This window comes from Cynocephalus volans, chromosome 15 (genome assembly GCF_027409185.1).
Source record: "Cynocephalus volans isolate mCynVol1 chromosome 15, mCynVol1.pri, whole genome shotgun sequence".
NCBI classification, from domain to species: Eukaryota; Metazoa; Chordata; class Mammalia; order Dermoptera; family Cynocephalidae; genus Cynocephalus; species Cynocephalus volans.
Window position 1 is genome coordinate 5,027,594 of NC_084474.1, and position 26,753 is coordinate 5,054,346.

At 38.2% G+C, this 26,753-nt stretch overlaps 2 protein-coding genes across 8 annotated transcripts in view; both read right to left on the minus strand.

Annotated features, from left to right (window-relative positions):
* Positions 1 to 733: 733 nt before the first annotated feature.
* Positions 734 to 4,707, minus strand: THAP1 (THAP domain containing 1). Its single transcript, XM_063080048.1, has 3 exons — positions 4,387 to 4,707; positions 1,937 to 2,132; positions 734 to 1,257 (listed from the first exon to the last, which is right to left on the minus strand). The coding sequence occupies exons 1-3, from the start codon at positions 4,455 to 4,457 to the stop codon at positions 883 to 885; spliced, it is 642 nt and encodes a 213-aa protein (XP_062936118.1). The 5' UTR covers positions 4,458 to 4,707; the 3' UTR covers positions 734 to 882.
* Positions 4,708 to 10,146: 5,439 nt separating this feature from the next.
* The window catches only part of RNF170 (ring finger protein 170), a 42,468-nt gene continuing 25,861 nt past the window's right edge, over positions 10,147 to 26,753 (minus strand). For 3 of the 7 annotated variants that reach the window (XM_063080044.1, XM_063080043.1, XM_063080045.1), the window contains 5 exons: positions 26,189 to 26,264; positions 23,426 to 23,534; positions 17,011 to 17,084; positions 13,307 to 13,417; positions 10,154 to 10,956 (listed from right to left, as the gene is read on the minus strand). In XM_063080044.1, coding sequence (XP_062936114.1) covers positions 10,687 to 10,956; positions 13,307 to 13,417; positions 17,011 to 17,084; positions 23,426 to 23,534; positions 26,189 to 26,264 — 640 coding nt within the window. In that variant the 3' untranslated portion in view covers positions 10,154 to 10,686. Of the gene's footprint in view, positions 10,957 to 13,306; positions 13,418 to 17,010; positions 17,085 to 23,425; positions 23,535 to 26,188; positions 26,265 to 26,385; positions 26,473 to 26,753 lie in introns of all 7 variants that reach the window. The other 4 variants (XM_063080041.1, XM_063080042.1, XM_063080046.1 and 1 more) reach the window with 3 other exon arrangements.

Genomic DNA, 26,753 nt, shown 5'->3' on the forward strand with positions numbered 1-26,753 from the left:
GTGCAAGACTACTTTATTTTGATACAAATCAAACTCTTACTAACAACAACACATTTGTGAGAGATTTGGATGCAGATAAAACTACAGTTGGGGAACAGGATGTCCTTTAGTCATGGGGTAATGAAGAAAAAGCATATCATTCACAAGGCTTCAATTTTTATGACTTCACTGATAACAATGCCTTGTTTATTGAAAAATGTTTCTTCCACTGAAGATACACTTCTGCTACCATAATGCTAGACAGTGGGGGAAAAAAAGAAGGGCCCAGTTTTAAAAAATCCACTCTTTATAAAGTTACTTATTAATATGCAATGACTCTTCATTTTCTGCTCTGAAGACAACCAAAATCTTTTTTTCCAAGTATTAACTTGTCAATTTATCTTTGGTAATTTGGAAAGATGAATGAACCTTTTGGGTTTACAAATAATGTGTGAATATATATACTGAGAAGTTATGCCCCAGGATATGACTCATACTTCTCATCTAAAATATAATAACTAAGTTCTCTTAATAAACAGCATTAAGTTTAAATTTTAAACTTACATCATCTTTACTGCATGTTTCTCATTCTCCTTACTTTTTATTTTTACATTATTTGTATAAATACTCAAAAACCAAAAATCTCCAGTCTCAAAACCAACTTACATTGGAAGTCCGAGGTTAGTTTATAACTTTTAAAATATTTTGTTAAAATGTAAAAACCCTGAAATTACAAACAAAAAAATTTACAATTTTACAGTATATATCTAATTTATTTTTTAAAAAATATTCTGAATTGTTTTACACAAGTAATCAAGTGTTATTTTTCAAATTAAACTCCTTTACAGGCTAGAAGAGGATATGTGTATTGACCCACTAAAAATCAATACACATTTCATATTTTTATGCTGGTACTTCAACTATTTCAAAGTAGTCATTTGGTAGAATCACATAACCTCTTTCTGATACATCGTCTTTCTCTTTCTGGAAATGCACAACTTCCTTTAATTTCTCAAGCTGTCGTTCTTGTCTTCTGCATCGCTGCTGTGCAGTTTTGAGCTTCTTTCTGAGTTTTTCCACTTGTTGTTCTAGCTGATGAATCCTTTTCCTCTGGTGCATTGTATCCTCCACAGTATAGTTGTGGTCACAGAAAACTGAGAGATTATCAGGGGTCTGAAGAGGAGGCATTAGTAATCCAATAGCAGCATCAACCTGGGAAATGGGAGGTGTTAAAGGAGGCGGGGGAAGCTGTTCTTGTGGCTCCAGAAGATCTTCCTTCTAAAACAATAAAGGAGAAAGTGTGTTTAAGTTTATTTACTAAAAATAATAGTTTAAAAGAACTAACCTGTGGAATTTAAGAAATATGAGACTTTTTTTGTGAATGCATGGTATAGAAACCTTCCAAAATGAGAAAATAATTTTAGCTTTAATTTAACTCTTCTACCTCAAATAGAAGTGGTAGGCAAGAAAGAGACAAATGATTAATTAGATTTAATTAAATACTAAGCACCTAAAACTTGGGAGAAAAAAATACTTTGAAATGAATTGTTACTGAATAAGAAAACCCAAAACTTATCAACATACAGGTAGGGGTAGAGAGTGATCTTTTTAAATACGTTACAATGCTAGACTGAGTTTCTTAAAGGATATTTAACTTCAATAAAATGCATTTTGCATTTTTAAATAGTTTATCTCTATTAACAGTGGTTATTTACAAGTGATAAGCTCCAGGTACATTTATTTTCTTAACAGTACATTGATTTTACTAAATTTTCTATAACGAATACACTGATTTTATAAATAGAAAATAACCCAGTATTTTAAAACACATATTACAATGGGCTGGTGAGTTAGCTCAGTTTGTTAGAGTGTAGTGCTGATAACATTAAGGTCAAGGGTTTGGATCCCCATACCCACCAGCTGCCAAATAAAATAAAATAAATAAAACACATATTACCTTATCATGCGGTTCAGTGCAAAGAAATATTGTAGGTACAGCATTCTCTTTCAGCAACTTGTTGTTGCACTCCCTCTTGAAACAGTCTGGAGTAAAGTGTTCTGAACAAATACTGCTATACTTGGTGGGCTTAAAGTTTTTTCTTCTCACAGCTGCCTCCCATTGTTTACAAAGACTGGGTCGAGTAAGAGGAAACCTAGGAAGATGACATAAATTCAGTTCTTTGACCTTATTTTTTTAAAAAGAGGGAGAGCACCCAAACTTTCCTGCTCAGGAAAGAACTATCTTACATTGGTGTCAACATACTAAGGAATATTTGATTGAAGACTAATTCCACTTATCTGTTTATCTCATTTATTAATATTTAACTTTTTATATTGAGAACACTAAAAGATTCAAGTAAATTATAGACTACAGAATGAATCTGTATTCATATTTACCAGTAATTTTCTGTGTGCTGCACAGAAAAAATATGTACATTTACTAGGAAAAAGAGGCTTTTAATTCTCTTAGAATCAGTCTGACAAACACAGGCAAAATTTAATCAAATTATAGGCAAATAATGATAAAGAAGTAAAGAAAATTATTTATTTTGATTTATCTCTTAATAACTGGGATATGTCCATTAGGCCCAGGTAAAGGGAAGTAGTTTAAATTTAAACTGGGGGGATTAGGAAAAAAGCCAAAGAAGGATGTTTCAAATCTGTGTTCCAAGGTTTCTCTTCCATATAAGGTACACTAAGGCCTGACTCTGCTATTATCACGAAGATCTAACCCATCTTTACGACAGTCCCTTTTCTCTGCACAGCATAGCCCTCTTCACTGCCACTATGTAGAAGAGAAAAGAGACTCCTTAGAAAACCCCTGCTGCAAATGGGCTCTATAAGTACAAACTGTGGTAGCTAATCCCTGGTAAAATCCAGTGGCGAGGGCCTCCCAGCCTAAGTACCACAAATTCACAGCTGTTTGTGAGGTTCTGTCAAAATCTTTTCCATCTACTCCCTCCAAAACTGTTCCTTCAGATAAGGGATAAGATGCATGTTAGCCCTTCTTTTGATTAATCAATTGTTTAACATCCAGCAGAAACAGTATTTTTGATGTGTGAATGTCGCCCTTAATTAGTTTCCAGTGCCAATGAAGCATTTTCCATATTTTCAGATTCCCTCTGCCATGCCATTAGAAACATGGGAAGCTGAATGCATATGAGGTGTCACCTACACTTTCAAAGTACATTAGTTTTCAGAAACTCCAATACATCAAGAGATAATATTAGGATACAACGAACTGAATCCTGTAAGTGTTCTATCCCCTTCTCTGTGGGGAAACACCAACACTCTGGTAATCTATGTTCTACCACTCTTATTTCTGTAGGGTCCAGCTCACATTTTAAGAAACATAGAAAAATGCATCCATATTCTCTATTAAACATAAAAGGCCCCCCCACACACCAAAAAAAAAATTGAAGATTTAAAATTTTGCTTTTGTGACGAATAATTCGCATAATTTACCACTGGATCTGATTTCTTAGCTGTCAACCACGTATAGTCGAGAATTCTTACCGACTATAAAGAAAACCTACCGTAAATGTAATAAAATTTATTAGCACTGAGTGTGGCTGAATGAAAATGTCATCGTGTCACATTTTGCAGACGTTTGATTATCATTAAGTAATTTCAACTTTGCAGCTTTCTTTCTCTATTTTCAAGAGGCCATTTTTCACCCTAGGACTCTAACTGCAGCCTGAAAAACCACGGGGCAGGTTCTTCTGTAAGGATTTCCTCTGCACGCCCATAGTAACTCATATTGATCCTTATTATGGCACTTGGTTATGATCCGTGTTATTACTGACATCATTGCTGTGTGCTGAAAAGACAACCATTCGTCTTGGCGGTATCAGAAGCTTTCTCTAAAACTTAGGGGTCCTAAAAGGTTGGTTCCTAGAAATTGAGTCAAAGAATCTTCCCTGATATCCTTCCTGGCCAGAAATCAATCCTGAACTGTTATGATGCTGGTTTCCCATCCACAGCAAGGACGAAAAATAGCGACGATTTTGTCTTTTCAAAGGTCATTGTTTCTAACTTCAAATGTTATTACCTCCCGGCTTCTCTACGACCCTGAGGGTGGCGGGATCCAGGGGACCGAGGGGCCTCCAAGGACCGCCCGCGGGCGCGGAGCTCGCCGAGCCGAGGCCGTGAGCGAACCTCGCGGCCACGGCCCGCTTCTCGGGCGCGGGAAACGGTCGCCGTCCCGGCCGAGCACACGCAACGCGAAGGGGCGCGGGCTCCAGCCACGGTGCTCCCGTGGGACCCCGCCCCGCCGCCCGCCCCGCCCCGAGGCTCCGCCCCCTCCTCCGGTCTCGCGCGGACACGCGCCTGGCTCCGCCCTCAGACTAACCGGCCGCGCGCCCCCGGCCCAGGTGGGACGGTCCCGCGAGTGCCGCGGGTACTTACTTGTGGAAAGAAACAGGCTTATCCTTATCGTATCGGTTCTTGCAGCCGTAGGCGGAGCAGGACTGCACCATCTTTCCAGTCCTCAGTTACTTCGTTTCTGCCGCCCCAGAAGGCAGGTGAAGCGGCTCTCAGTGTCTCGCGCTTGGCTTGGACACCCTCGCTTCTTCTGTAGTTTTGATCAACAGTTACAGTGATGACGGTCTCACTCGAGGCAGACTAATGTGCCCGTTTTATTGTTTGCATTAGCAGAAGGACCACAGCCATCGCCTATCTCCCATCTCCAAGATGGCGGAGACAGCTTCAACCTCACCTCTCGCGAGGAGTTGGTCCTACTGTCTCAGGATCAGCCCCGAGGTCAGAGGTAACGTTTCCTGGGCAGCAGACCATTGGCTGAGGCCAGGCGTATCCTGCGGTGGGTTCGGCGTTGCGGAAGTGGGCGGGGCCTCTGGGCTTCCGGCGGGAGAAGGGGACGCACCCGGGCGGGGAGGTCTAGGTTCGGGCTGGCTCCGGCCTGCGGTGGTGTCCCGTGGGTTAATTTATCCGGAGCTTTCCTGCGGAGCTTTGCCTGGGATATTAATGCGGCTGGCTAGGCCTGGTGGCCTGTAGGAGACCTGTGAGGCTGAGGTCGTCCTCTGACCGCTCCCATTTCTTTAGAAGGGTGGCCATAGATGGCATATGATTTGTGAAACTTCGTGAGCTCGTTCCCCGACCGCCGATCTATAGCCCAAGTTCTGTGAGAGCCCAGGGTTTTTTTTTTTTTAGCACGTCCCTGTTCTAGCGAAATCTTGGCACTTATCTCTGTAAACAGTTGTGAACCATAACGTACGGTCTGTATGTGTGACTTTGTCATCAGAACTGAGGTGCTGCTGAGAACAGGGATTGTGGCTTTGTTAACCTCCTAACCCCAACTGCTTGCAGTGTCTGGCATAAATTAAGTATTCAGAAAATGCTGGTTGAATCAAGTGATTAATCAAGTTTAACTTAGAGTTCACCGAAATTCTTATCAATTGATTCAACAAATATTTTCTGTACATCTATGTTCTACTCACAGTTCTGGGGGCTTGGGATACATTAGTGAACAAGACAAAGGTTTCTTCCCTCATGGAGCTAATGTTCTTGTGGGAGCTAGGGAAGGCAGGTAGAAAATATATGACCTCACGGTATGTTGTAAGGTGAAAGGTGTGAGGACGCGAGGGGATTGCAATTTTAAATTCGATGGGCAGGACAGACCTAATAGAGGAAGTGACTACTGAGCAAAGATTTGGAGTTGGTGAGAGAGTTAGCTATGAGGAAATCTGGAGAAAGAAATTTGCAGTTGGAGGGAATGGCTACGGCAAAGCTCCTTAGGCTCAGTTTTCTTGTCCTGCTCAGAGAACGCAGAGAGGTCAGTGTAGCTGGAGCAGAGTGAGCTGGGGGGACAAATATAAGATGAGGTTAGAAAACGAGGGGACAGTATCATGTAGGGTCTTGTAGGCTAGTGTAAGGACTTCAACTTTTGAGCAGAGTGACGACAGTCTTTTAAAATGATCATTCTGTTGTGCTGACTATAGATAGCAGGAGGCTGGGAGACTGGCTAGAAGACTTCTCGGGTAACGTAGGTGAGAGGTGATGGTGGCTTAGACCTGGGTGGTATCAACAAAGAAGTAAGGAATAAAAAGTGACTTTTCCTTGTCTCCTCCCCCTTCCTGTTTTTCCTTTCATTTATTTAATCTTTACTGAGCACCTACTATGGTGGCAGGTATTATGCTATGTGGGAATATATTGGTGAGCAAGACTAACATATTCCCAGTCTTCATAGAGCTTATATTCTAATGAGGGGAAGACAGACAAGAAAAATGTAAATAAAATAAAATTGTGCTAAGATACCTGAATACATCAGAATGCTGTAAGGGTGAATAAGGGGTTGGGGAGGGTCACTACCTACTTTAGCTAGGGTAGATGGGTAGTCTGTGCAAGGAGGGAATATTTAACCTGAGAACCAAAGGATGGGAAAAAAATCTAGAAATGTCAAGAATGGCAGAGTGGGGGCGGGGCGGGGGCTGGAGGGAGCATTCTAGGCACAGGGAATGTGTGCTAAGGTCCTGACTTATGTCTGACAGTACAGGCAAGAAAAAATTGTGTGTTTTCCAGGAACTGAGTGGAGGCTGTAGTGGTACAGCCCAGTGAGCCATGGGGCGAAAGGCATGAGTGAGGTTGAATGTTTAGATTTAAGTGCAGGGGGAAGACACGGAACCATGTTAGACAGGGGAGAGACACGATCTAATAAACAATTTTTTTTTTTTTAAAGGGATGACCGGTAAGGGGATCTTAACCCTTGACTTGGTGTTGTCAGCACGACACTCTCCAAGTGAGCTAACCGGCCATCCCTATATAGGGATCTGAACCGGTAGCCTTGGTGTTATCAGCACCACAGTCCCCCAAGTGAGCCATGGGCCGGTCCCTAATAAGCAATTTTAAAAGGTCATTCTGACTATTGTGTGAAGGGTTTATCAGAGAGGGGTGCTGATAGTGCAAGTGAACAGACCAATTAAGAGGCTGCCGCAGGCAAAGGAGCCTAGCCGATTTCTAAGGCCCCTTACTACCTTAATATGCTAAGATTAGTGAAAAAAGATTAATATTCATATAGACACAAACTTTTGGTTTTCTCTGAGACCTCTTAGAAGAAGGTTACTATTTTGATCTGAGAGGTATTTTTAGTTTATTTTTTTTATTTGAAAACTAATTAAAATCTAAACTGTTAGAAGTCAGTGACTTTAAAATATCTTTAGCCCTTAATCCTCCCCTACATCACATACTACATTCCCTCAAACGGCCTACAGCTACATACCACTAGTCTCAATAAGAACAGTAAGTAAGGACAGTGTCCGAACATACTCAGTGTTTTCCAACACGGCGTTTACTCCTCTCGTGTGCCATTCTGGGACATGGGACAAGTCCAATGATGCAGGTGGATGAGGAAGACAGTGACTGATAACACCTGAAATCCTTCAAATCTGCTTGTAGTCAATAAGATGTTGTGACACCAAGGTCAAGGGTTCAGATCCCCGTACTTGCCAGCTGTAAAAAAAACCAAACCAAACCCAAAACAAATACTGACGCCATGAAGATGGTCTGGTTCTGACAGAACAAAAAAGCTCAATGATTATCTTTTCCTCTGTGATATTATTGCCTCCTGTTAACAGCTCGTAAAGTCTATTGGCCTGGTTCCTACTCCAACCTAGTCCCAGGTTTATGGGTTGCTGTTTAGTAAAACGGATGGGCCTGGAGGACATTTAGTGTTTAAAATGCAGGAGAGAGGAGGAGAGGGCATTGATGCAAACATGAGGGCAAAGACTCAGAAAACTTCAGTTATCAAATGTACAATTTAAATATAGTCAAAATAAATGAGGGTGGCAAATCAGTGTATAAGCCTAATCTCTAATCTAAATTTCACCATTATTGTCCAGAATTAATATAGATTTCCCAGATTAAGCACTTTTCCATAAAAACAAAACACTTAATTCTTTTCTACTTTTAAAAATATTTAAGCAAAATAATTAGAAATGTGATGAGATACTGGATGCCCATTAGTGATAAAGGCATTGTAACCATTATACTGAATGCTCTTTCAGGAGCTGTGAATTTTAAAGCAAACAATATAAAAAAACCAGAAAAATAACACCTTAACAATGTTTTAGATATATTGCTTTTATTCAAAAGAATAAAATGCTCGACAAACTCCTAAATCACAAATATTGAACTAAACCATCAGTCCTCTACAACTCTGTGAGGTAGGTATCTGCACAGCCACAAGGGATCAGTACAAGTCCTTTCTTCCCTTGTTCTCGAATGCTGAGAATTGTAGTAGTTGAAATCACCGTCCTAGCGGGCAGTTAGAACAGTTGTTTCCCCTGTTTTGGTCCACACAGAGCTGCCCAAATTATTATCTGCTCCTGGGGCTGGGCCATCTGTTTTTATGAGTTACAATATCGTTGTTTTAAAAAATCCAGTTTGTCACTTTGATTTATATGCTCTAACTCTGAACCACAGAAGTATTACTATAAATGATGTTTAAAACACTGATTGACTCTACTTGTTTTAAATACTGTTAGATCCCTTCTGCATCTACTATCACTTATCTGTAAAGATGACCTAACAAGTGGGTCTAAAACTCTGAGATGTCAGCATGTTCTCTTTTCAATTTAATAAGACTTCAGATCGTAGTGTTTTTATATGTAACAAACTTTGGTACAAAACACCTCTATCAAGAAAGTCTTAGTAGTAAAATTGTTGTAACTAGAAATGTGACATTTGTCACAGAACACATGCACAGAAAATAAAATCCTTTCAAAAAACATTGCTATAGCCCTACACCAAATTTATAACTGGTAGTAAATGCATTTCCAGTCTGGAGGTATAACAAACTCCTACTCAGCTTTTCAAGTTGGTGACCAGCTGAGATGTTTTTCTATGACGTATGCCACCCTATTACACTACATTTGGAAGTGTAGAATTAGGACTCATGAAGTCTTAATGTGTCATCTTTTCTAGACCCTTCCTTTTAGGAGCACTTAAACTGTCTTACTCCAATGAAGAAATAATGTATTATGAAAAACTTCCAAAGGATCCCAGTTTCTCTCCTGCTTCTCCTCTTCATAATAATCTTCATGTCTATCTCAACGTCCTATGCAAGATTCCTACTAAGAGTTTATACCATATAATCACTTACGTATTGAGTGACTTCAGGCAAAAACCAAAAACAAAAAAACTGATAGCATGGGGATTTTTTCTGTGAAAAGGAAGGTGATGCCCTGCCTTCCTCACAAAATTATCCTAAGGATAAAATGAAAAGTATATGAAAAATTGCTTTAATTATAATGTGCTATGTTTAAGCATTATTGCTTTTCTCTATGACAGGCAGCAGCTTTTCCTAGGTCCAAATTAGAAAACACAAATTGATATTTCATTCACGATCTCATTAGTAGACGGCTAATCTGATTAACTTGGGAGAATGTGATAGATCTTCTCTGTACATCCCTGCACATAGTGAGGCTCACTAATGCATTAATGGATGCTATCACTGGTCATGGGTTTCAAAGCTAACACTACCTCCCAGGCACTGACAGACACCCCACTCTCCTAGTTCACTAAAGCTGTGCCAGCTGAAGTGAGTATGGATCTCCTCATGCTTGTGGTATTGATTCTTCTCAAACAGAACACTGCAGAAGAGTGCATCAGACACTTGTGCCAAAGCCATCAGAAAAAAACACAGTAACTTCCCTGTCCAGTCACCTCAGACACATTCACTCATTCTGTACAAGACAGGATGGATCTGCTACCATCTTGACACAGTCTTATAAAAGTTTTCTGACAATGGAAAACTGGCCAAATGTGTCCATTCTGTTGTTGGAGCTAACCAGTAATTTCTCTTGTCAAATTTAAATAATGTTCCTAGTACCTTCCTAAGGGCTTTGATGCATATAGACATGAAGATCTGCTTTCCCCAGAAATGCGCCAAACTGCTAAGTGCTTAGAGTATCACCAAGGTTCTTAAAAATTTCCCCTTTACAAGTTACTTTTATATCAGTTCTTATAAAAGGATCAAACTCGTGCAGCTAACTAGCCAGCCCTCCTGTTTAAATGTCATAACTGTGAACATCAAGTGTGCTGATGGGAGGTAAGTGTTTCTCATCCTGCTAATTCTTCTACTGATTAAAAAGTGTTATGTAAACCAGAAGATGGAATCAAATGATAAAATTCAAGTTTCTTCTTTCAGTTTCAACTGATAACAAAGAATTATATCAGAGTGAAAAAAGCAGAACTGCTCCAAATGCACACAATTTAGCTAGTGTTAATATAAACACTGACTTTTCCCCAATACTGTATAATATTTTATTGTAACAAAAATATTTAGATGAGTTTCATAGCTAAATATTATCATATAGATACCCATTGAGCAGGCTAATAAATTGTACATTTAACAATACCTGACTATATATCCAATTAATCTAAGTAATTTTGGGGAAAAGAAAAAGACATAAAAACATCCCTTTTTATATAATTCCATATTTTTTCCAGAGACTTTATAGACAACACAGAATCAAGAAAACTGTAGATCATTATAATTCTAACATCAGAAGTTGCAACATGTAAAATTCCAGTTATAGCTTGTATATTGCTAGCATTTGTCAAATTATAATCAAATGTTTGTCATATAGTAGTTTTAAGCTTGTAAGATAATATTCAGATGTTTTATACCACCATGGGTCCTTTTGTTTGATTTTATATACTAGCTCAGATATTCTAGTAAATTTATTTTTTTCATCTGGTTAGCCTTTGGGTTATCACTTCTCGATACATAATAGAGATGTAGATAAGCAACAAAAAGATGACAAAGAAATCATCTAGAAAACCTAGAATTCCGAACAAGGCTTCAGGTACAAAATCTAGAGGTGATATAAGATAGAAAAAAGCTCCCATTAAACAAAGTATTATCCTAATGCGGAACATCCAGAAAAGGCCCCCAACTGAAAACATTTCCCTGAATGCATGCCTCAGTAAAGTGGGTAGATCCATAATTCTTTCCATAATCTGGTAGTGGAAAAAACAAATATTATGATTTAGCATTTAATATGTCAGATTTCAAAGTCATTTTCTTAAAGTGTGCAAACTCAGTTAAGATGAATTAAGGAGTTTTACATATTGATTGGACACCATATTTTCTAATTATGCATTTTATTTTAAAATAGTTCTTTGATTACTAAGTTCTTATAAAATAGGCCTTATTGCAGATAACTGAAAAGCAATCAGAGTGTCAACAGCTTAAAATATAGGATATAGTAATGCAAAACTCAAGTTATATCTAATTTGAGTTAGTAAAATCAACCAAACCAAGAACCTAACTATAGAGGATTACAGTCTGAAGCTTGAGCTCAAGTCTCCGCTTCAAAGTCAGACATATCTGGGTTTGAACTCAAAGTTAATCCCTTATTAGCCAGGTGATCTTGGGACAGTTGTTTAACCCATTAGAGATAATTCAACAACTAACTGAGTATGTGCCACAAGGACTATTAAGAACTAAAAGAGATATTATACATGAAAGACCTTTAGAAATTGCTAGACAACATGTAAGTATTATACATCAAAGACACAAACTTTGATGGCTTTGACAGTTTAAGAGTAGTAGTGAACCTGATTCCTTTCAGTGAGTCACTTCCTGTGGTCATTCCTCTGCCTACAGTTTAGCTATTTTTAACAATCTTTGTAAAAACCATTAATCCAACTCTGGGAATGTATTTTACTTAACAAGTGCCAAATAGTTGAGAGAGAGATGGAGGGAAAAAATGTGAAGAACTGAGCAATTGAGGAGAAAACAGTTTTAAAAACTCCCCCAGAAAAATAAAATCTTTTGTTAGATCCTTTTAGATAACTGGTCACAAAACAACAAAAATGATCTTTTTAGACTTACTGCCCATGTTAATTTTTTATTCACTATGAAAGAGACTAATATTTAAAACAAAACAGCTTTTTCAGTTATCTGCAATAAGACCTATTTTATAACAAAGTCTGTGGTAAATTACTTTAAATATTCTAATGATGAGCCAGTATGTCTTTTGAATACCTTTCTTTCCTTTATCAGAACTATTTTGTTCACTTCTAACATGGTATCATCACTTACACAAAATCTATAATAATTAGACAAGAAATATGAAATGGTTTACTAGGAAAGTTTTGTATATTAAGCATAACCTTACTCCAACATATCTTTTATTATTTTGTAACTTTCTCTCATACCAGCTTTCTTACTCATTAAGTACCATTAAATATCTGACATCTATCAAAGAAATAATAATTGAGCAATGGTATGTTTCACATTTAAAAACATGAATGAAAATCTTAAAATGATTTTTTTTTTTTAAGTCCAGTGGTAGTTCATGAATTTTTTTTTTTTTTGTCTTTTTCGTGACCAGCACTCAGCCAGTGAGTGCACCGGCCATTCCTATATAGGATCTGAACCCGCGGCGGGAGCGTCGCCGCGCTCCCAGCACCGCACTCTCCCGAGTGCGCCACGGGCTCGGCCCGGTAGTTCATGAATTTGAAATAGGTTGCATTTTCAAAGAATCATACTATAGATGTTACTGGAGGATATATGAAAAAACTGCTTGTTCAACAATAGCAGAAGAGGCTGCCAAGTAATTGTGGAGGACAACAGTGATTGGATTAAGTTTTTCTTACTGCTTAAATACCTAAAAAATAGGTAAATCTATCCATTATCATCCACAACAGTTGAAACTGTATGCCCTCAAATGTACATGGCATCACGGAGTAAGCAACAAGGGAGCACATAAACACGTATTTGTTTGATACTGAAGCATTTCAGTTGCTTAATATTTTTGGCTGGGAGTAGTAGTATCAATTCTTATCTTCAGGATACTCATTAATTTATTCAACAAACACTAAGGGCACTTATCCCAGGCACTGAATTTGGCACTGGGAATATAGTAGTGAATGAACACATTTCTTACCCTCATGAAGATTTGTCTCCTGAGACTAAAAAATAGAGTAAAACACAATTGTAAAACTTTCTCCAGATGTTTTCAGTCATTTTCTGAAAAGTTTTCTCATAAGATAAACTGTCTTCGAATCAGATAGAAGTCAATAATTTTGTATTTTTCTTTCCAATTCTTCCTATTGCTTTTTTGCTAGTTTCCCTCTCATAAAATCTTTTATAATGCTTTTTTTTGTTGGGGAGGGTTGTTTTTAACTGTAGTTGTTGGGAAAGCTGTAACTCAGTGTTTGGTAACAGTGAAGGTGAAAACTTGACCCAATGCACATAATGAGATTTTTCACAGTCAAGAATACTTGTTGGTAAATCTCACTTTACAAAAGAGTTATATAATGGTTACCTATAACTTTGTACATGCTATATAACATTACTTACAGATCTGGGCTGCCCTGAGAATCTCCGGTTATAATCATTAATTTCTTGATGCAATCTTACAACATCCTGAGACTGATCATCTTCACCAAATACTGTTAGGAGTAAAGTTACCTGTATGTTATAGAAAAAATTGTTATACCTTTCTGCATCATTAATTTTTTCACTTGTGTTATTAGTCAATAAAATGAGGAAAGCTTCTCAATTTATATTTCACTCATTTCTTTTAATAAAGGCAACATGGGGGGTGGGGGGAAGAGGAGTAAGTTATTATTGCCCTTCAATGAAATCCAGTGCAGAATGTAATTTGAACTTCTATAAAATGAAATGGGAACCATATCCAAACACTGGTTCTAGTATTTTCTTGTCCATACCAGGGATAAATTCAGTAGTTCTCTATATGGGCTAAAAGATATTTGAAGATATAAGAATGATGAACAAACACTCAGTAGCAAAGTGACATAAAAATATATACCTATTACTTTGAGAAAGAAAAATTAGGGATGTCTTTTTTTGGTATTAAAACAGTGATTCCTTATTATCCCTAGTATTTGAAATATCTTTGAATGCTAGCAACCATAATATAGAGATTAAGTCACTGCAGGGGCCAGCTCTCAACCAATCCCTACTATAATAATGCAATTCTTGATACTGTTACATAACATAACATGTGTAATCTTGTTTCCTCCATGATCACAGTAAGGAAGATACAAATGTGCCAGGACCATACTGGGATAATCTGAAATAACAATGCCTGGAAAAACAAATACATTTAAAAATATAGCACCCCTACAGAGATCATGGTCACGATGAGTTGTATGACTAAGTAAAAGTAAAGAGTAGGACCTGACCGGTTAGCTCAGTTGGTTATAGCACAATGTTATGACACGAAGGTCAAGGGCCAGTTCACGCCCCCCCCCGCCCCCAAATTGTAGTGACAGATTTAGTCTTAAACCATCTAGCTATTATTTTCATCCTTCTTCAGTTCAGTTGTAAAACCAGGGCTTCCCACTGCTCAGATGCTTTTCAAACAGCTAAACAAAGGAGTGACTTAAGCACACGAATTGGTAGGAACAGCAGACACAGCCATCTCTTTCTTCAAAATGTGTTAATAAAAATTCATTCTTTCAATAAACTTTAATTGAGCACCTACTATGGGTCAGGCACTGTGCTAAATGTTAGGTGTATCAGAAAAAAGAAGACATGGCCCTGCTCCTGGTTGATCACCATCCAAAACAGAAGGGGAGGCAGACCTATTCAACAGCCAGTTAGATGGCACTGTGGTAGGTGTTGGCACAATGCCATGAGAGTAGGGATCTCTTCTGCCTGCAGTGTCCAGAGAGCGTGAAACTTAAGCTAAGCCTTGAGATATTTGTGTGTTAGTGTGTGCCTTCAGAGAGAGAAGTTGTGAGTGTGTTCCAGTCAGAGGCTGCAGCCTGTGTATTATTTCCATGACTATTTACTAAAGGAGCCCAGTGCAAAAGGAGGTGGAATAGGTACCTGCCATCTGTCTTGCCTCCTGGATGAATTACTCTTCTGTTAGGGAACCAAAACTTGTTCTATTAAGACAACTTTATGTTTACCTTACTAGCCTCTAGTCAATTTATGGATGGTACAAAGAATACCACCTGCTAATATACATATGTCTTCGGTAGAGCCAAGAAGAGGGGACAGGTGGTGGAACTAATTCTTTATTGCAAGACGTACTACTACTGGTCTTGATGTTGCTAGCAGGTGGCAAAAGATGGTAAGAGGTGGTATTAGTAAATAATCGTCAGTATTGACTGCCTTGTGTCACACATCAAATCAGCCTGAGAGGCAATACCAAAAAAAACCAAACAAGTTTCCTTCTGACCATGTGACAACAAGTCAAATGTGAAAAAGGCAAAATTTGGGAATGTAGAAGCAAGAACGAAAAAAGAGAAAGACCTGGACCTCCCTCTCTGTACCAGAACAAGGAGGCAGTGATGGGGTAAATGGACAACCAGAACAAGGGCTGAAAATATATGTGTGTGTATGTGTGTGTGAACATGTATGTGTATATGCACACACATATATAAATCAATACATACTGTATGGTTTTATATATATAAAGCCTAAAAAACAGACAAAACTAAACAGTAACCTTAGGGATGCATGCTGAGGTAACAAAACTATTTACAAAATCAAGGAACTGCTTATCCTGGTCAGATAGTAGTTACTAATAGATGAAGAAGCAGGGTGGGGTGGGGTGGAGATTTCGAAGGAGCCCTGGGCGTGGGGGGTTTCTGGGGCTGTTGGCCAGTTTCTGGTTCTTCATCTGAGTGATGATTACTGGAGTGTTGCTTTGTGATAACACAATGAGCTGGACTTCTTTGTTTTGTGTTTTTAGTATGTCTTTTATATTTCACAAAGAAGTTCTGAAAAATTGTCACCTCTTCTATGGTTTTATTTTATTTTTTGGTCTCTGTGGGTTTATGTGTTTATGAAATGCCCTTTGTTGTTTTAGTGGGGTTTTCCAAAAGGGAGCAAGAGTAGATATATGCATTCAATTGGACATCTTTACTTGGAAGTTCTCTGTCCTTTTTAGGACTTCCACTTTACATGTTGGAAGACTTCCTAAAGAAACACTGTCTTTTTACATGTTCATAAATTATCAGAAAGGTATATATAGTAGTTCTCCCTTATCAGCAGTTTGGCTTTCCATGATTTCAGTTACCCACAGTCAACTGTGGTCCAAAAATATTAAATGGAAAATTCCAGAAATAAACAGTAAGTTTTAAATTGTGTGCCATTCTGAATAGCACGATGAAATATCACTCTGTCCCTCCTGCGATGTTAACCATCCCTTCGTCCACCATATCCACGCCGTACAGAATGTACATGTACTAAAAAACACAGTACTATGGGGTTTGGTACTGTCTGAGGTTTCAGGCTTCCACTGGGGGTCTTAGAATGTATCCCTTTCAGATAAACGGGAACTACTGTATTTCTAAATGAAAAATAAGAATAAAGGAAATTATAAAAAACTGTAGAACTTATAGAATGTCTGTTTTGCTATGTTAAAAACTAAGAACTTTGGTTTTTCAGAATTGTTCAGTATTTTGTTTCTCCAGTTTGTCAAAGAAATTGAGAAAATTTGGCACATCTCATTTGTGCTGACATTTTACCCTTTAAGTTTACATTTATAAAAACTTACTGCCTTTCTCCTGAGGTGGCTTCTATACCAACTATAATGGTCTAATCTGTTCTGGACAATGTAATGTGGCTATGTGTCTAAAAGAAATGAAACATTAAAAAAAATGATTATATGTCATTTAAAGCTATCTGGACCCTCACTGGAAAAGGGCAGATTAAATATAAATAAAAAAGTTAAAGCTATTTTTTTCAAAATAAATGTATGAGGGGATATGTGCTTAAGCCTGATTAGCTAGTTCAGTTATTCTTTTTTTTTTTTTTTTTTGGTATTGCAACAAAGACTTATTAGGATTTTGGGAAGGATTCATTTATCAGCTGTTTTTCATTGCAACTGTAGGATTTCAAATATAATTCCTTTTTTTTTGGTGGTGTCTTGATAGTTTTTTAAAAATAATCAAGTAACATCACAGAAGCTTTGGATAAATGAAGTTCTGCTAAAAAGATGAAAATAATTCAAAATTTAGATACAAAATGTAAAAATTTACAAAATGAACTAGCATAAAAGATGCTTTCTGGATATAAAACATTACCGTTTGTCTACAGATTGGACAACTGATTGCCCCAAGCCATGATCCGTAGCGCCAATATGCAATAATGCAGGCACCTAATGGAAAAAAAAATTAATACTTATGTTTTAAAGACCATATATCCTGAGAAAGTTTCAAATATTTGAAATATATTTTAACACTATCATCTTATATAAAAATATTTTTTACTCATCCAACCAATTCTTAAAGCAAATTCGAAACTAGTAACAATTCCCAGCCATTAAAAAATATTTTATTCACACTACTAGTTAAACTTACATTTTCATACAATCAAAAGCAAGTATGCATTAACTGCCTTGATGCTATGAGGCTTCAAAGAAAGTAATGCATTTCATGTGTAAAATAAAACAATAATATCATTGTAAATATGACAACCACAAATCACAGCATAAACTATCTGTTCTAAATGTGATATTTATGTTACAAAAATACAATTTTTATATTATAAGAGTTTAGAAAACCAAATTACTGAAGTATTAATAATGGTTAAGTAGTATAGGCAAAGAATCAAAGGATACAAAGGAGCACAGGATCTTAAAACACCAAGGGCATGGGTTCAGATCCCTGGGGATTACATGCTCTCTGCCCTAATGAAGTTTATAATCCAGTCCAACAATTAAATCAACTCTTGTACTATTTTCTGCTGGAAGGTATTCATTAGCAGCAAAACATCTAAAGATGGGCAACCCAGCCTGAAGGAAGAGTTCATATGCCCTCAAGAAGTGATAGGTGAGCTACCTGCATAGGCAGTAAACTTCAGGACAATAACACATGGAGAAATATTTTTTTTCCTGCCACCCCAGCCCTGCCTCACCTGACTTTACTCCCTCCTACCCTCCCCCCCACAACAGAGCCAATGTGGAGTGAGCCTATTCATCATTTCCTTAAGCACATTTTCTGAGCACCTACTGTTTGCCAGGTACTACCCCCAGAGCTGCCCTGGAGATACAGACATGGTGTTGAGTAAGACAAGTTATGTAAGTACAAGCTCCATGAGGACAGGACATTTTGTCAGTTTTGTTCACTTGCAACTCCTGACACATAGGAGGCCCTCAGTAAAAAAAAAAAATACTGGTGCTTATAGTCTGGTCAGGAAGCTTGGATTCAAAAAGCTGATCAATGTGATTACTCAAAAGGAGATATGCCCAGGCTGTCTCACTTAATCTGTGCCAAATCTTCCCAAGTTTCTAAACTCCCTCATAGCCCTTGTTTTTATAGCTGGGAAGATTGAGGCACAGAGGGCAGTCTCTACAGCCAAGGCCTTTCTTGCCTTTCAAATTGCAGGTTCCAGTCTGCAACGCTTTGCCTGGCTAACTCATATTCATAGTTCAGTTCTCAGTCAAAGTGCACTTCTGGGCTGGCCAGTTAGCTCAGTTGGTTAGCACAGTGTTGTAACACCAAGGTCAAGGGTTGGATCCCCATACTGGCCAATTGCAAAAAAACAAAACAAAACGGGGGAGGGCACCTCCTCCAGTAAGTCTTCCCTGACCACTCTCCCCTCCAACCTGGTTATGAGTTTGTCTCATAACCTGTGAAACCCTGGGGACAGGAAGCACATGGGCTCTGTCTCTTTTCATCTACGTTTCATACCTGGCTTGGTTCCTCGCACAGGGTCAAGAGCAAATAAATGTTTGTTGAAAGTAGAGAATGGAAAGGTGAGTGGCCCTGGGGCATTGTGGGTAACCTTCCCACCAGGACTCACCCCTGGATGGCCAAATATTTTTAAATACTGTCTGGTGTGTAAGGGGCCAATTCATTTTCTTCTCTGCAGGACACCTGTGTCTTTGACCATCTAGGTCCCAATGGAATCTGAACTAAGTGCTAAGTGCTGAACTAAATCTCTTTTCTACCTCCAGGATCCTCTCTGTATTCTTACTCTTCCTATAGCAACCTAGCTTAGCCCTCCTGTGTTCTTTACTCTTATTCCTCCAGTTCAAGTGATTAGAATTCAGAACAAGCAATGGCAATCCAACTGAGGAAACTAAGGGGACATACTTAAGTACTTAAAATTAGAAAGTAACTAAATCTTGTGCTGTGTAATACTAACTTAGTACAAAAGGAGTGTGGAGAGGGATGCATTAGAGGGTAACTTGTAGAGGAGAAGGGATTCGAACTGAACTTAGTAGAACAGATAAGATTCAGATAGGAGGAAACAGGAGGCAGGGCACTTGAGGTTTTATGACCAGCAAGAACAAGTGCCAGAGCGAACATAAGTTGTGTGTGAGGACACTGGTGAGCACACAGAGGGGCTACGTAGAGGCCGTGCAGATGGTGAGCACACAGGCTCTATGCAGAGGCTGTGCAGATGGGATGTTACATGGAATGCTGTGTTAAACAGATGACATTTAGTAAGTATTCTGAGCAATCTAATTTTGTATAGGGACTATATAAAAGTAAAATTTATTAATCTGTTAGTATTATTATTACCATCTGTAATGATGGCTGATGTCTTAGATATTCACCCAAGAACTTAGACATATTGTATTGCTAGGGCAATTGTAGGAATCCTGCTGACGTACCAAATTGTATTGCTAGGTTAGGGCTCAGAGACCCTTCAAACCCACTGTACAGACTGGGTCACAGAACCCTCATATACAGACTGGGTCACCAATCCCTCATATGGCTGGCTGGGTCACCAGACCCCTCACATGCCTGGATGGGTCACCAGACCCCTCGAGGACACACACAGGTCCACGAGCTAGGTAACTGGGAAAGATCCTAGGAGCTTTTGGCAGATGGCACGAGCTCAGTATTCAGCTTCTTCAGCAGCACCAGCAGTGGTGGCCTTGGCAGGTTGTTGTGTATTAGAGCTGTTCATCCTTTATACTTAAATTGGATAACCCAGGACACTTGGGTATGGAGTCTGGGTGCCTAATGCACATCTACATCAGATAATAGACAAGGAACACCTGAGCGCACATGCATATTTACATCAGCAAGATTCTGAACATCTGGGGGCCCTAACCATTTTCTTATATTTTCCCTACATATATATTAATCTCACTTGTCTTTACCACAAATTAGGGTATAGGTGTCCTTGTTTTACAAATTATGTAACAGCCACTTGCTTGCAATGAAAAACTATGGTCCAGCAAATCAAACACCTCAGTTCATATGCATCTGCTGTTATATGCTTGATGCTTTCCTGTTCCTGAACTTTCCCCCTCCATAAAAAGATACTCACCTAAATGGTATGGTACGAGAGATGACTCAATTTTAATCTGGATCACAGTCTCTCTGAATCTATTTGTAAAGTGGGAATAAGACCTCACAAGACTACTGGAGAATTAAATAAAACAATGTGGGTTAAAAATGCAAATGAAGTAATATCTGTTGCTGCTGTTATTCTTACCTCACTGTAATGGATCAAAGCTGTGATTCTATGTATAGGAACTAGGCTAAAGTGCTCTGATATTGTTGGGAAAACAGGAAAATGGTCAGGGCCCCTCAGGTGTTCAGAATCTTGCTGAGCGTTTGATGTAACTATGCATGTGCGCCCAGGTGTTCCTTGGTTATTGTCTAATGTAATTGCACATGTGCACCCAGGTGTCCTGGGTTATGGACTTAAGCATAAAGTAAGATCAGCTCTGACCCACAGGGCCCCTCCACCCTGGGATGCCCCCCCCCGGGGGGGGGGGGGCCACGGGGAGGCTGCTACTGCTGCTGGAGGCTGTTGCTGCCAGGGCCCCCGGGACCCTGCAAGAGGCGGCTACTGCTGCCAGACCTGTAAGCTGCTGGACCTGTAAGCTGCTCCTGCCGTTGCTAAGGACTGAGCTCGTTGTCTGCCAGTGGCTCCTGGGATCTTTCCCAATTACCTAATATGGATCTGCATTGTGAGGGGTCTATGACCCAGCCTGGCATGTGAGGCCTCTGGTGACCCAGTCTGTACAATGGGTTTGAAGGGTCTAAGCCCTAGCCCTGACAATACAAATGGAAACTTAGTATAACTAAAATAATGAAACTTTTTGGCTTTAGTTATGAAATGCCTAGCCATACAATTAGCGTAGCTATTGCCTCAACCCGACAACTGGCATAGTCGTGTAGCTTTACAGATATACACAGTATTAATGTATTTGAACTATTATTCAAGAAACACGTTTCAGTTTATTGAGAAGTTGAGTAACTAGTTTCTTTTAAACTTTTGAACCTACAGACACTAAGTAAAAGTGGCTAGCAAGTACAGCAGGATAACAGAAGCAATCTACCCTACTTCCCCAGACCCAGAGACAAAGCCAAGAACACAATACAGCCATCTTTCAGTTGACAGGATTATCCACTCAGTGAATTACCCATGCCTAGGTTGGCAAATAGAGATCTTGCCTGCCGAACATCACTGACTCCTAACATCTGCCTGGAGTCCTGTTAGAGGATGTCCAAGGCCATATCCAGACTCAGGAGAAGACTGTCAGATTGATTAGGAATATCTACCAGAGGTTAGAGAGGAGAAAGATATCTGCCTTCTCTAATGGCCACTTAATTTTCTCCTGATGTTTTATTGTTTTGCTGCTCATTAGTATTTCTAACAGATAATTAAAAGATCGAAACTGAAATAAATGTTTTATAATTTGTTAGCTACTTAGGCAAAAACCTTAGGGAAGAGATTGAAGTTAATGGATGAAGCAATAATGGGACTGGATTAGTAAATGAACACAGGGTATAGAAAACCCTGCATTGCATGGTATGGATTTCAAATACTTATGTCATCCCCAACAGCATGAATAACAACAGTGTATCTCTAAATTCTAAATGATGAAGTTAGATACAAAAGGGGAAAGCAATTTATAGGATCATTGTAAGTAATATTTTAAATTAGTCTTTATATGAAAGTTTGGTACATTTTGGGAGCAATTAAGACCTACCTTGAACTCAGCTATTCAAAACAAACTCTCCAAGTAGAGAGCAGTTCTTAGAGTGTTCACCATTGTATAAGCCACCAGTCACACAGCAGAACTGAGTACAAGGCTAGAAGGTAGACCTAGATTTAAAACCTGGCTCTGTCACTTAGCAGCTGGGTTACCCTTTGTAACATTTCTTTCTTTCTTTTTTTTTTTTTTTTTTTTTGTCTTTTTCATGACCGGCACTCAGCCAATGAGTGCACCGGCCATTCCTATATAGGATCCGAACCCGCGGCGGGAGCGTCGCTGTGCTCCCAGCGCCGCACTCTCCCAAGTGCGCCACGGGCTCAGCCCTTTGTAACATTTCTTAATGTCTAGGAGCCACCGCTTCCTCATTTGTGGGGTTAAATGAGAAGTACGTTAAGTGTCCAGCACATAGTAGGCATGTCATAGCTGACACCCCCTGTATTAGTCCATTTCTGGTGTTTATAACAAAATACCTGAGACTGGGTGATTTATAAAGAAAACAAAATTTATTGCTTACAGTTTCTGAGGCTGGGAAGTCCAAAGTCCATCTGGTGGTGGTGAAAGTGACCAAGGGGTCTCATATTGCAAGATGGTGGAAGCACAGAGAGCAGAGAGAGAGAAAGACAGACTCTCCCCTTCTTTCAAAGCCCTCAGAACCACATCCCAACCATCATTTTTAATCCATTCACTACTGCAGGGTCCTACAATCCAATCAGTTCTTCAAGGCTTCACCTTTCAATTACCATAACAGGATTTCCTACCCTCTTAACAGGGGGCTGAGTTTCTAATACATAGAACTTGGGGGACAAAATTCAAGCTTCGAGGAGTTTGGGGGGACATACTTCAATCCACTACACCCCCCAATCTTGAATGGCCATAACAAGCAATGACAACATAATATCTCAGTATTCTGTATGGAATCTCTCTGAAAGGTCAGGAAAAAACAATGAGGTGGAAGCACCCCTTATGTAAGTGTCAAATCAGAATTCCCTCTTGTCCTTTTACATGCTCTAGGTTTCTCATTCTCCCTTTCCAGCCATCTTGAGGTCACAAAGAAAGAGAGACTAACAGCTTTTGTACTAACTCAGAGCAAAAAGAGGCAGTAGAGCTAAGGGAAGGTCTCAGGCAGGAAAGAACCTTTTTGTTCAGGGAAAGATGAATAATAAATGAAACTACCAAAAAGTGATGGACAAGGAGGGTTTCAGTGAATCCCTCATGCTATTGATGTTCTTGAACTACTATTCAAAGAAACACATTTCTGTTTATTGAGAAGCTATTTGGCTTCAATTAGTTCAGTTATTCAATTTGATTTTTTAACCTTTGGACCCAGACCAGAGATGCGAAATAATATACTAACTAGAATATAAATAATTATGTTTTTAGTATGTTATGTAGAGGCTATAAATATACTTGGTTGACAAGTAGATCAGGATACCAGAAGAAATCTACTCAAAGAAAATTAGGAATCCAGCCTATGTACACTATAGGTCTTGGTTTAAATAGTCACTTTTACCAAGTACAGCGTTGTTGCTTACCACAGAAAAGATGTCCACAGTTCGTTTCCACAGGGAAGGAGGCTTGATGTAAACAGATTGGACAGTACATGTCAGTATAGAACTGCTGTCGAGCAATGGCAGGTGCATCCTGATGAGAAAATATGTACACACATTTTTATACATGACGTACATAGAGTTTTCAAAATTATCTTTGTGTTAAATTATATTTAAGAATACAGTCAATAGTGTAATCCTCATCAAATTTTGGGTGTGCAAACGTTTAAGGTCTTCTAAGTTTGATAAAGTTATGAGGCTATATTGTTGTCTTATTTAAAATATATGCATGGTCTTTACCTTCCTTCCAGAACACAATTAAAAGATAAAACCTACATTAACTCAGGAGTTTTTCTTTTATTCTCTTGGAATGAGAAAGTTATTCTGAGTAACATAAGGCTAAGCTAATACATAAGCTGAAGAATAAGAAATGTCAAAATATTTTCTAAGTCTTAATTTTTTTTCATTTTTAACATCTTTTTAATTTTAACACTTGTCCTCTTGACAAATGTTGCATGTATGCTATACCTCACATGAGACCAGAATTAAACTCTCAGAGAAGAATATTTGGTCTTTTTTTTTTTTTTTTTTAAAGATGACCGGTAAGGGGATCTCAGCCCTTGGCTTGGTGTTGTCAGCACCATGCTCAGCCAGTGAGCCAACCAGCCATCCCTATATAGGATCCAAACCCGTGGCCTTGGTTTTATCAGCACCACACTCTCCCAAGTGAGCTATAGGCCGGCCCTATTATTTGGTCATTTTGAAAGCAGAAAAATTTAAGACCACTGGTAACTTGAACTTAATCCTTCACATAGTCATAGTAATAAATATGTTTCTCGGTTACATCACTGTTGTGATCAAATAGGAATACTGAGTAGAATTACCAGTACAAGAAGCATCCAGATATCAAAGATCCCACTAGAACGTAAGTGCCATGAGGGCAAGGACTTTATCTGTGGGACTCATTGTACTACCTCGAAACCTAGAAAAGTGCCTAGCACTAGTACATAATGTATATCTACTAAAATAGCTATTTATCAAAACCTGTTTTGATAGCACCTAGCACACATAAACAAAGTAGCTGGCATTAAAAACACGTAATTACATCTAATTACAGAAAAAAGTATCAAGTTTGCTTAATGTGAACTCTTCTTAACTGTATATTGAATCAAAGATTTTTGCCATCCAATATTAATAAACCATAATTAAAATTTCATATTTCTTAAAACAGCCCTAAATTACCAGAATATTCTATAATGCAAGGTCACACCTTGATGTTGTTTATGTCAGTTGTAATGGTACAAAAAAGAAAAATGTGCAGCACTTAATGTTCTCCTCTCCACCCATTCTCTTCATTTTTTTTTTTTAAGAAATTGACAAAAAAAACCTGTTAACAATGCTGTCCAATATAACTTTCAGCAATAATGGAAATTTTTATCTGTGCTGTCCAATATGGTAGCCACTAGCCACATGTAGCTACTGCATGCTTGAAACGTGGCTAGTGTGACTAAAGCACTGAATTTTAAATTTTGTTTAATTTTAACTTAAAATTAAATTAAATTTAAATTTAAATGTGGCTAGTGACTACCATCTTGGATAACAACCCAGAATAAACTAAGTCACTACCTTTATTTTAACTCTAAGATCTACATGCCATGCCTGAGAAAGATGTGAGGTAGATGAATAGGACAGGGGTGCAGAGAAATCTGGAAGAGTCATCTTAGTCTGTGATTCATGCATAATATATAATATATAATAGCTTCTGTGAACTTAAGAAAATCTTAGTGATCTAATATGATGGGAATAATAACAATTGCCTTATTTATCACGTTTGAAGATTAAATAAGATAGTTGTTTGTGAAATTGCTTGTTAAGTTAAAAAAACACTATCCCAACATGAACTCTTGGTAACAACACTTCTGGAACACAGTACTACTAATATGCTCGAACTGTTCTTACATGAATGAATTTAAGTTTCATGAGGGTAGGAATTTTTGTTTAGTTCACAGTCAAATTCCCAATGGCTAGAGCAAGGTCTGGCATATGGCAGATGTTTAAAAGATATTGGGTAAATGGATTAATTATAAAACCCTCATTGGAACTAAAGATTGATGAGGTAGGAAAGCAATCCCTAATTTTTGTTTTTTGATGTTAGCTATCAGCATGGAGGTCTACAATATCCTACTTATTCCAGCCTTCATAAAGCATATTACATTTCTGGTTCTTAGAGATTCCATCTGGTATAAAGCAAAGACGAGGCAGAAGAGAAGTTATCTTTTCCACCTAACTTGTTTTGTTAACTTAGACCACTGAAGAAAAAGGGGCGGCCGGGGGCGGGGGGCGGGGGGGACGGGACACAAAAAACCAGCGATCCCCTCTAATCATTTTTTTGTAGGTCATATCTTCCTACTTCTTAGGAAGTTTATGTTAGAAAAAAATAGTTTTCTCACTACATTTCATTAAAGCCAACTAGACAATTATTATTTCTGTACAAATAAATAATAGAAAAACTGGTGCCTTTTAAAGCAAGCTAATTAAGAAACAAAACATGAAAATACCTAGATAAAGAATAAGCCATTTGCCTAATCTGAAAATATACAATCTATAGGATAATTTAAAATAATTTGAAGCAGGAAAGAAGCCCATGTTTCCAAAAAGTGATTTAGTAATGTTTCATCACAATATCATATGCAATGGGAGTTATAGCATCTATTCCTTACATAAATGCACTTATTTATATAACAGTACCTGTTCTGTTTGAAGTTGTTCTCGAAGTACCCTTACTAGCTCTTGGTTTTCTGGATGAATATTTTGATGTACATTTCTGTTGAAAGAATATAATAAACTTTGGATATAAAATATTGTCAGATGAATCCATTTTTCTTATGAGTGTAATTTTTGACTTAGAATTACTGGTAACTTAATAAGTGTAAATGATGGCATACAACTGCACTCCAATTCCAGACTCTACATTCCAGGTTATTCTGCGTTGAGTTCTGAGATCACCGACCATTAGCTGATTTCAGGTTTACCTGGCAAATGATAAAATCCAGAGACCTAGTACCTTATGGATTTCTTGTAATTGCAAGCTTACAAATAATACAAAGAACAATTAATACATTTATTTCTTTTGTGAAATTCCTTTTAAAAAAGCCCTATACAGTTCTACATATTATTATGCATTTGAACACTTTTCCACATCTAATGAGGTCTTTCTCCTAACTTTTCAGGTATGAGGAGAGGTGGACAGAGTAGAAAATAAAACTCTATAACATGGAAAAGTCAAAACTTAACATACCACTAATATCTTAAT